Source organism: Phalaenopsis equestris, unplaced genomic scaffold (genome assembly GCF_001263595.1).
Source record: "Phalaenopsis equestris unplaced genomic scaffold, ASM126359v1 Scaffold000247, whole genome shotgun sequence".
Taxonomy (NCBI): Eukaryota; Viridiplantae; Streptophyta; class Magnoliopsida; order Asparagales; family Orchidaceae; genus Phalaenopsis; species Phalaenopsis equestris.
The window spans coordinates 237,539-248,634 of record NW_018164689.1 but is presented as its reverse complement, the minus strand read 5'-3'; the positions used below and the strand labels follow the sequence as shown (position 1 = coordinate 248,634).

Below are 11,096 nucleotides of genomic sequence, written 5' to 3'. Positions count from 1 at the left end.
AGCCGCCCCCCGCGGTCGCCCCACGGGGAGCGTTTCAGGATAAGCTGCTTATCCTGAAAAGCACAAACTGCCCCAAACAGACCCTATATTTACAAAAGAGCATGCAATACCAATTAATGTCAAAACAGAAAACATTCTGTGATATTAGAAGCATACTCTGCTAGAAACATGATCATTTTTGCCTTCCTCTAAATAATAATGTCTTCAACAAACAGATGCAGAAAAATTACTATTGATACATCAGAAAAGGTAACAAAAACCTGTTTAATGATGCCACCAGCATGATTATGAAAAATATAACAGCATCATACAGAAGGGGAATCATCATCATTCAGATTTATTTTGTGGTACAGGGTTGAGGGCCTCCAGATCTCTCCTAAACCTGTCCTTCAGCTTTTCGATCTCATCGAGCCGCGATTGCTGAAGTTTATACAAGAGAGAACTGATTGTGAGAAAGAATAGGGATCATGAGAACAATAGCTGGGGGATTTACATAAATGTCGTGGGATTCTTATGTATTTACATATCTAATGTCTAAAGTTTATTATTTACTTCGATTAACTTCATGTCAAAAATACCACCATTACTAACTTTTTAAGAAAATTTTATATATATACAAAATAATGCAATAATATATGTGTGTGTGTATATATATATAGGCTTCTAAAGAGGAGAAACTAGACCTCATAAAAAACGAGCTCAATAAAATATACAAAATAATGCAATAATATATGTGTGTGTGTATATATATATAGGCTTCTAAAGAGGAGAAACTAGACCTCATAAAAAACGAGCTCAATAAAATATACAAAATAATGCAATAATATATGTGTGTGTGTATATATATATAGGCTTCTAAAGAGGAGAAACTAGACCTCATAAAAAACGAGCTCAATAAAATATACAAAATAATGCAATAATATATGTGTGTGTGTATATATATATAGGCTTCTAAAGAGGAGAAACTAGACCTCATAAAAAACGAGCTCAATAAAATATACAAAATAATGCAATAATATATGTGTGTGTGTATATATATATAGGCTTCTAAAGAGGAGAAACTAGACCTCATAAAAAACGAGCTCAATAAAATATACAAAATAATGCAATAATATATGTGTGTGTGTATATATATATAGGCTTCTAAAGAGGAGAAACTAGACCTCATAAAAAACGAGCTCAATAAAATATACAAAATAATGCAATAATATATGTGTGTGTGTATATATATATAGGCTTCTAAAGAGGAGAAACTAGACCTCATAAAAAACGAGCTCAATAAAATATACAAAATAATGCAATAATATATGTGTGTGTGTATATATATATAGGCTTCTAAAGAGGAGAAACTAGACCTCATAAAAAACGAGCTCAATAAAATATACAAAATAATGCAATAATATATGTGTGTGTGTATATATATATAGGCTTCTAAAGAGGAGAAACTAGACCTCATAAAAAACGAGCTCAATAAAATATACAAAATAATGCAATAATATATGTGTGTGTGTATATATATATAGGCTTCTAAAGAGGAGAAACTAGACCTCATAAAAAACGAGCTCAATAAAATATACAAAATAATGCAATAATATATGTGTGTGTGTATATATATATAGGCTTCTAAAGAGGAGAAACTAGACCTCATAAAAAACGAGCTCAATAAAATATACAAAATAATGCAATAATATATGTGTGTGTGTATATATATATAGGCTTCTAAAGAGGAGAAACTAGACCTCATAAAAAACGAGCTCAATAAAATATACAAAATAATGCAATAATATATGTGTGTGTGTATATATATATAGGCTTCTAAAGAGGAGAAACTAGACCTCATAAAAAACGAGCTCAATAAAATATACAAAATAATGCAATAATATATGTGTGTGTGTATATATATATAGGCTTCTAAAGAGGAGAAACTAGACCTCATAAAAAACGAGCTCAATAAAATATACAAAATAATGCAATAATATATGTGTGTGTGTATATATATATAGGCTTCTAAAGAGGAGAAACTAGACCTCATAAAAAACGAGCTCAATAAAATATACAAAATAATGCAATAATATATGTGTGTGTGTATATATATATAGGCTTCTAAAGAGGAGAAACTAGACCTCATAAAAAACGAGCTCAATAAAATATACAAAATAATGCAATAATATATGTGTGTGTGTATATATATATAGGCTTCTAAAGAGGAGAAACTAGACCTCATAAAAAACGAGCTCAATAAAATATACAAAATAATGCAATAATATATGTGTGTGTGTATATATATATAGGCTTCTAAAGAGGAGAAACTAGACCTCATAAAAAACGAGCTCAATAAAATATACAAAATAATGCAATAATATATGTGTGTGTGTATATATATATAGGCTTCTAAAGAGGAGAAACTAGACCTCATAAAAAACGAGCTCAATAAAATATACAAAATAATGCAATAATATATGTGTGTGTGTATATATATATAGGCTTCTAAAGAGGAGAAACTAGACCTCATAAAAAACGAGCTCAATAAAATATACAAAATAATGCAATAATATATGTGTGTGTGTATATATATATAGGCTTCTAAAGAGGAGAAACTAGACCTCATAAAAAACGAGCTCAATAAAATATACAAAATAATGCAATAATATATGTGTGTGTGTATATATATATAGGCTTCTAAAGAGGAGAAACTAGACCTCATAAAAAACGAGCTCAATAAAATATACAAAATAATGCAATAATATATGTGTGTGTGTATATATATATAGGCTTCTAAAGAGGAGAAACTAGACCTCATAAAAAACGAGCTCAATAAAATATACAAAATAATGCAATAATATATGTGTGTGTGTATATATATATAGGCTTCTAAAGAGGAGAAACTAGACCTCATAAAAAACGAGCTCAATAAAATATACAAAATAATGCAATAATATATGTGTGTGTGTATATATATATAGGCTTCTAAAGAGGAGAAACTAGACCTCATAAAAAACGAGCTCAATAAAATATACAAAATAATGCAATAATATATGTGTGTGTGTATATATATATAGGCTTCTAAAGAGGAGAAACTAGACCTCATAAAAAACGAGCTCAATAAAATATACAAAATAATGCAATAATATATGTGTGTGTGTATATATATATAGGCTTCTAAAGAGGAGAAACTAGACCTCATAAAAAACGAGCTCAATAAAATATACAAAATAATGCAATAATATATGTGTGTGTGTATATATATATAGGCTTCTAAAGAGGAGAAACTAGACCTCATAAAAAACGAGCTCAATAAAATATACAAAATAATGCAATAATATATGTGTGTGTGTATATATATATAGGCTTCTAAAGAGGAGAAACTAGACCTCATAAAAAACGAGCTCAATAAAATATACAAAATAATGCAATAATATATGTGTGTGTGTATATATATATAGGCTTCTAAAGAGGAGAAACTAGACCTCATAAAAAACGAGCTCAATAAAATATACAAAATAATGCAATAATATATGTGTGTGTGTATATATATATAGGCTTCTAAAGAGGAGAAACTAGACCTCATAAAAAACGAGCTCAATAAAATATACAAAATAATGCAATAATATATGTGTGTGTGTATATATATATAGGCTTCTAAAGAGGAGAAACTAGACCTCATAAAAAACGAGCTCAATAAAATATACAAAATAATGCAATAATATATGTGTGTGTGTATATATATATAGGCTTCTAAAGAGGAGAAACTAGACCTCATAAAAAACGAGCTCAATAAAATATACAAAATAATGCAATAATATATGTGTGTGTGTATATATATATAGGCTTCTAAAGAGGAGAAACTAGACCTCATAAAAAACGAGCTCAATAAAATATACAAAATAATGCAATAATATATGTGTGTGTGTATATATATATAGGCTTCTAAAGAGGAGAAACTAGACCTCATAAAAAACGAGCTCAATAAAATATACAAAATAATGCAATAATATATGTGTGTGTGTATATATATATAGGCTTCTAAAGAGGAGAAACTAGACCTCATAAAAAACGAGCTCAATAAAATATACAAAATAATGCAATAATATATGTGTGTGTGTATATATATATAGGCTTCTAAAGAGGAGAAACTAGACCTCATAAAAAACGAGCTCAATAAAATATACAAAATAATGCAATAATATATGTGTGTGTGTATATATATATAGGCTTCTAAAGAGGAGAAACTAGACCTCATAAAAAACGAGCTCAATAAAATATACAAAATAATGCAATAATATATGTGTGTGTGTATATATATATAGGCTTCTAAAGAGGAGAAACTAGACCTCATAAAAAACGAGCTCAATAAAATATACAAAATAATGCAATAATATATGTGTGTGTGTATATATATATAGGCTTCTAAAGAGGAGAAACTAGACCTCATAAAAAACGAGCTCAATAAAATATACAAAATAATGCAATAATATATGTGTGTGTGTATATATATATAGGCTTCTAAAGAGGAGAAACTAGACCTCATAAAAAACGAGCTCAATAAAATATACAAAATAATGCAATAATATATGTGTGTGTGTATATATATATAGGCTTCTAAAGAGGAGAAACTAGACCTCATAAAAAACGAGCTCAATAAAATATACAAAATAATGCAATAATATATGTGTGTGTGTATATATATATAGGCTTCTAAAGAGGAGAAACTAGACCTCATAAAAAACGAGCTCAATAAAATATACAAAATAATGCAATAATATATGTGTGTGTGTATATATATATAGGCTTCTAAAGAGGAGAAACTAGACCTCATAAAAAACGAGCTCAATAAAATATACAAAATAATGCAATAATATATGTGTGTGTGTATATATATATAGGCTTCTAAAGAGGAGAAACTAGACCTCATAAAAAACGAGCTCAATAAAATATACAAAATAATGCAATAATATATGTGTGTGTGTATATATATATAGGCTTCTAAAGAGGAGAAACTAGACCTCATAAAAAACGAGCTCAATAAAATATACAAAATAATGCAATAATATATGTGTGTGTGTATATATATATAGGCTTCTAAAGAGGAGAAACTAGACCTCATAAAAAACGAGCTCAATAAAATATACAAAATAATGCAATAATATATGTGTGTGTGTATATATATATAGGCTTCTAAAGAGGAGAAACTAGACCTCATAAAAAACGAGCTCAATAAAATATACAAAATAATGCAATAATATATGTGTGTGTGTATATATATATAGGCTTCTAAAGAGGAGAAACTAGACCTCATAAAAAACGAGCTCAATAAAATATACAAAATAATGCAATAATATATGTGTGTGTGTATATATATATATATATATATATATCATACAACCATTGTCTGCCTAAACTAACATAAGCAACATTCATGAAATGCAAATCACACCAAATTTTATCAATATATGTAGTCAACTGAATCAAAACTAGACACCATTCAGACACAGATATAACATGTTTAGCTAACCTAGCTACTTCATATGGCCGTGGATGTGATTCAAGTTTCAAATTCATGTCGTATGGCACAGACTTGGACACGAGATTAATACAACTCCAACTATCAATTGTATATTTATAAAAACTTTTCCACAATTTAAATATTTTCAAAATTTTGTAATTTTCTTCCAATTACATTCAATCTTAGAAGGAATTATAATGTAACACATGCATTGCAAAGAATTATCAACTAATGGATACTTAGAATCATTAATCTCTTCATCAAACTCATAAAAATCATCAAAATCTTTGATTTTATTTTTTTTTCTCAACATTTATATGCAAGTTCCTACTTAGAAACTCACCAAAACAATGACAAGTTTAATACGCTTATATTGTCTTAACAGAAATCCCAACCATTGATGCAATTACACTTTTCTTAGTTTCATTACTAACTATGAAGTTAGTGTCCTTAGATGAAGTAGGTGCAACCTACTCAACTTGATAGCATTAATTAAATGATGCACTCTCAAAAGATGGAGTGGCCCTCATAGACAAAAACAATTTTAAAATTTGTTAAAAGTTTATTATAAGATAAGAAGTTATGTTAAAATGAAAATATAATGAGATGACATCTCCTTTAGTATTAAATCTCAAGTCAAATCTAAACTTAGAGAACATGATTTTGGAATATTTAATTATCTCAAAATGCAATTGTAATTCTTAAATTTGTTCATTTATTCAGTGGCAATTTTAGTCGACTTTAATAACTTAATTGATAAAAAAACCAATCATGATATGATAAAAGCAAATACTTCTATTATTATAGTTTTTCATTATTAGTGTTGTTGGGTATAAATAGACTTATTATGTTTAGGATTGGGGGGATGCATGAGATTGAGTTGTGACTTATAGGTCTAGGGTTTGAGAGAGAGTTCCTACCTCTCGAATTGTAGGAATTGGGAGAGACCGCCTACCTCTTAAATTATAGGTGCTTATCTTTTGCATTTGTATGAATTGTTTGGTTTATTTTCCCTAATTTCTGTAAAAACCTGTGCTAATTTTTACGACAAATCGTATCAAATTGATATCAGAGCAAGATTTCTGAGAAACCCTCAGGATCATCTTACAGCCGCAATTAAAACTTGCGAAGAAAGAAACGATGCAACAGAGGAGGCAAGATAATAGATCGCGACATGGGGAAGGAAAGGATCGCGACATACGACGATTTTGTGACTTTACCTCGAGAAAAAGTCGCGCGATTAGAACAACAACCGCGATTGGGAAGAATCGTGGCATATCTAAGACCGAAACTAACCTCCTTTTGCTCTGTACTAGCGCAAAGCAGTCGCCAGTAGGGCTTTGGCTACAGGATCGTGACTTAGAGTGAAGAGACGCACCTTTACTGGCGAGCAACCAAGCTAGTTGCGAAGCCACTGCGGCATTGTGGGGAACAGAGGCCCAAAACTCCATCTTCTTGCAATGTCCTATTGCCTTCCTGACCGAACACTGCGATACAGTTGCGCTCAACGCTTGCTGTCGTGACCTAAGCCTCGGGATAAGATTGCAGTTAAAGTTATTTGGGAAAAATAAGGAATTGCATAATACAGTTACCTCCATCACACTGAACCGCGCCAAACATACTAGAACAGAACGAGCGGGGAAGGCTGTAACCGAATCGAGCGTGCCCTAATCGTGATCCTAGAAGTCGGTGACTAGATATGGGATCAAGTATATGCCCTAGCAACAGGAAGGAATAGAAGTGAAGAAAATAGATGATTTGGACAAGAAATTGGTGGAAGAGGTGAGACAAATCAGAGGTTCGCCGCCAAGGAAAATAGGTTTACTTCCACATAAAACGAAATGGAGAGCGGATTCGATAGCATAGAAGAAATGCGAGAGGTGATGAAGAGACTCCTATAGATGATCCAAGAACCCGCCGACAACTCAATTTGCAAACAGTAACCAAAGGTTAACTGGAAAATATGTGGCAATATCGAAAAGAAAAGAGATCAAAGGTGAGGAACATGAGGTAAACATCCACCATCACGAAACTCCTCTCAAGGCTTCGATTAGGGTTGGATTACAGATTTCTGATGGAGGCGGTTGAGCCTAAACATGGAGAAGGGATTATGTCAGTGAGAAGCGAGGAGGGGATAGGCTACGGTTGAAGGAGGGAGTTATTCCCTTGTACATTGAGGGAAACAATGGCAGAAAAGAAAATTGGGGTGGAGATGTGAGTTAGGAATTTCAAGATGTCGATCTTCAAGAGGGAAGACGCGCATGAGTAGGTGTATCGGGCTGAGCGATACTTTGCAGTGAATGAGTTAGATGGAGAGGTAAAACTCATGGCAGCAATATTGTGTTTGGAAAGGGAAACTTTAACCTGGTTTTAGTGGTTTCAATGGAGGGAGACTAGATACCTGATTTGTTCGTAGAATGAATTTGAAGATTGTTTGTTTAAATGTTTTCGAGTCATTCGAAAAGAAGACCTACACGGGCAATTTTATGCCTTCACTCAGGAGGTGACGTTCATGGAATATAGTGAAAGATTTAAACTATTGTCGGGACGATTGTGGGAGATTTCTGAATCAGGACTGGAGAAAAATTTCATGAAGGGCTTAAAGCCCGACATATGAGTAGCACTCCGACTACTAAGACCGCGGTGATTGAGGGAGAAGATGGAGCTAGCCCAAATGGTGGAAGACAAGAACTATATGAAGAAAGCTAACAGGAGCAACACAGATGGAGCATCCTATGGAACTGCTGCAGCCACGAAGATACCAAAAGTTCAAATAGTGGAAGTCCAGAGAGAGGTTGCACGGGATACGAATAATGGATCGCAACTGGGAGCACATTCAAGCTCCTTACAGAGAAAAAGATTCGAGAGAAGCAGCCAAAGGGGTTATGTTTTCAGTGTGATGAGAATTTTACTCAGTACATCGTTGCAAGAATCGAAGATTACAAGTTCTCATAGTATAGAATGAGAAAGCAAAGAATGAAGAAATAAAGACAGTTGTGGGGGATGAGGGAGAACACTCATTTTTTCCGACCTTGAGGACGTGTCTTTTGGGGGCATGGAGAACTGTTATGAGGGCGCATAGCCTAAGGGCAAATTTGTCTTTTGTGCACCTAATAACAATTTATTCTTTTATCATTATTATTGTTGGGTATAAATAGGCTTATTATATTTAAGGTTGGGGGGATGCATTAGATTGAGTTGTGAGTCTTAGGCCCCGTTTGTGGCAGCTTATTGGGAGCGGCAGAGTTTTGAAAACGCCGCCTCCCTGTTTGTTTAACACTTTCGCACTGGTGTTCCTCTTCCGCACTGCGTCGCGTTGGTTAAATTCTTTTACTCCTTCGACGTTGTCCAAGCTCCGCGTCTCGCGTTAGCCATCCACGTTGCCCTAAGAATTTTGGAGGTGCCCTCGATCTCCTGCCTCCTCCCTTGCCTCCTCCCTCGCTGGTTTCCTTTCTGGTTCGTCGCCCTAGAGGAGATCGAACATTCTTCCTTTCGAAATTTTCGTTCTTGATCATCAGGTATCCTTTTGATTACCCTAACTGTGAGCCGTGGATGTTTTCTTCTTTGATCTTCTCTCTGAGCAGTGTTAATGCATGAAATGAAAATTTTTATCTTTTTCAGGGAAAATATGCTGAGATTAAGGGTTTTTAGGTGTTGCCCGGTTTAGATCTATAACATTAGTTGTTTTGAGGATCCTGTGGCTTCTGGCAATTTTTCTGGTTTTTCGGTTTTACGCATGTTGAGAGTTGTTTTGGGGATCCTGTGACTTCTGCAATTTTCTCTGATTTTTCGATTATACGTCTCTTGAGAGTTGTTTTGGGGATCTTGTGGCTTCTGGGATATTCTCTGGTTTTCGGTTTTATGCCTGTTGAGATATGTTTCATTTTCTATGGCCCGATATTTTGGTATTTTAATTGGTTGTTAGATTTGGGTAGCTGGGATCCTGGATTTGGTTTTGGGCATCTGTTTGTTTTGGGCATCTGTTTTGTGATTTTGGCGATCCTGGATTTGGTTTAGCTGTTGCTTGTGTGGTGGCAAATTATACACTGACTTTCTGTTATGGAGTAATTTCAGAGTCTTGATTTGGCTATACAGTGGTTTTCCTCGGTGGAAATGATGTTAATCCCTATGGTGTCTTGGTGCGATTTGATCTATGACATTAGTTGACTTGGTGTGGTTTGCCTCAGTGGAAATGCTGTTAATCCCTATGGCATTAGCTGTCTTGGTGCGGTTTGATCTATGACATTAGTTATCTTGGCACGGTTTGCCTCAGTGGAAATGCTGTTAATCCCTACAACAAGGAAATGCTGTGAATTTATGGTGCAGTTTGATCTATGACATTAGTTGTGTTAAGGATCATTGTTGGCCTTTTGTAGCATTTGAGGGAATGCTGTGAATTTCGTTTTGTTCAAATGTCTGCTTTATGGGTTCTGAGGCTTGCTATATAGGTTCAAATGGCTGATTTATGTGTTCTTATGCATGCCGTAGGGATTTTCACCATTGATCAAATGCGAATTGAGAATGGATTTATGGGTTCTTATGCCTGTTGTGGGTATATTGTTCAAATGCGGTATCAAAAGAGATTTATCTATCATTCGATTCTTAGCAAATATGAAAAGAGAGGAAGAATAGAAACATGTTCGATTTTTATTTGTTAGTTGAGAAATTTTTATTTTCACCAATAGGAGAAATAGAAGCGAGAATTGCAAGTTGTATTATTCTCCCTTTATAATTATGTAACAGTGTACAATTGCATAATAAAGTTTTTCGATATCTTATTGTGGATGTAGGTCATTGACCGAACCAAATAATTGATTTCTCTTTATATATATATATATATATATATATTTCTGAGCAAATAGCTAGACTGTTGTTTGTATTGGTGTCAAATCTTTCAAAAGCCGAGTGAATGTGATTATTTGGAGATTGTTGTTGTTATTGGGTTGTTGTTGTTGCTGACTTGTGTTGTTGTTGGCTTGAGATTCAAAATTATGAGCACTTTGTATTTAAAAAGTTTTTATTCTCACTAGTTGCCTATAGTTACATCATGTCTAAAGCGGTTGAAGGGGGCCCGTCCGCAATGTGAGATAAAGTCGTTACAAATATTTTTTACGATCTGTGTATTAAAAAAATAGAACTGGGGAACAGACCACAACGTATTTTATAAGGAAGGGTGGCAAAACATTGCTAAGTGATTCAAAGAATTGACTGGCAGGAATTACGACCGGCTTAAATTTAAAAACAAATGGAATCAATTGAATAAGGAATGGAAAATATGTAAGGAGTTGAAACGTGGATCTACCGGTCTCGGTGGGTTGGGATCCAATTAAAATGACAATTGATGCTCCAGCTGAATGGTTGGCTGAAAAATTAGAGGTAAATTTCTATATAATCCATGAATTGTTAGTTTCGCAAATAATTTTCTCTAATTATAATTTTCTAACTATCCCCTCTAAATGTTATATCACAGACGGCACCGACAGCGAAGAAGTATAAACAGTGCGGAATAGAACCGAAATTTGAAGAGAAACTTGACATAATGTTTAAATGGATTGTCGCAACGGGAAAGTTTTCATTCAACCCTACTGAAAGC

General features: G+C 33.4%; 1 protein-coding gene across 2 annotated transcripts in view; it reads right to left on the bottom strand.

The window, feature by feature from the left end:
• Nucleotides 1–166: 166 nt before the first annotated feature.
• LOC110024109 overlaps nt 167–11,096 on the bottom strand; it is a 31,684-nt gene continuing 20,754 nt past the window's right edge. For both annotated transcript variants that reach the window (XM_020723879.1, XM_020723880.1), the window contains exon 5: nt 167–420. In XM_020723879.1, coding sequence (XP_020579538.1) covers nt 328–420 — 93 coding nt within the window. In that variant the 3' untranslated portion in view covers nt 167–327. The remainder of the gene's footprint in view (nt 421–11,096) is intronic.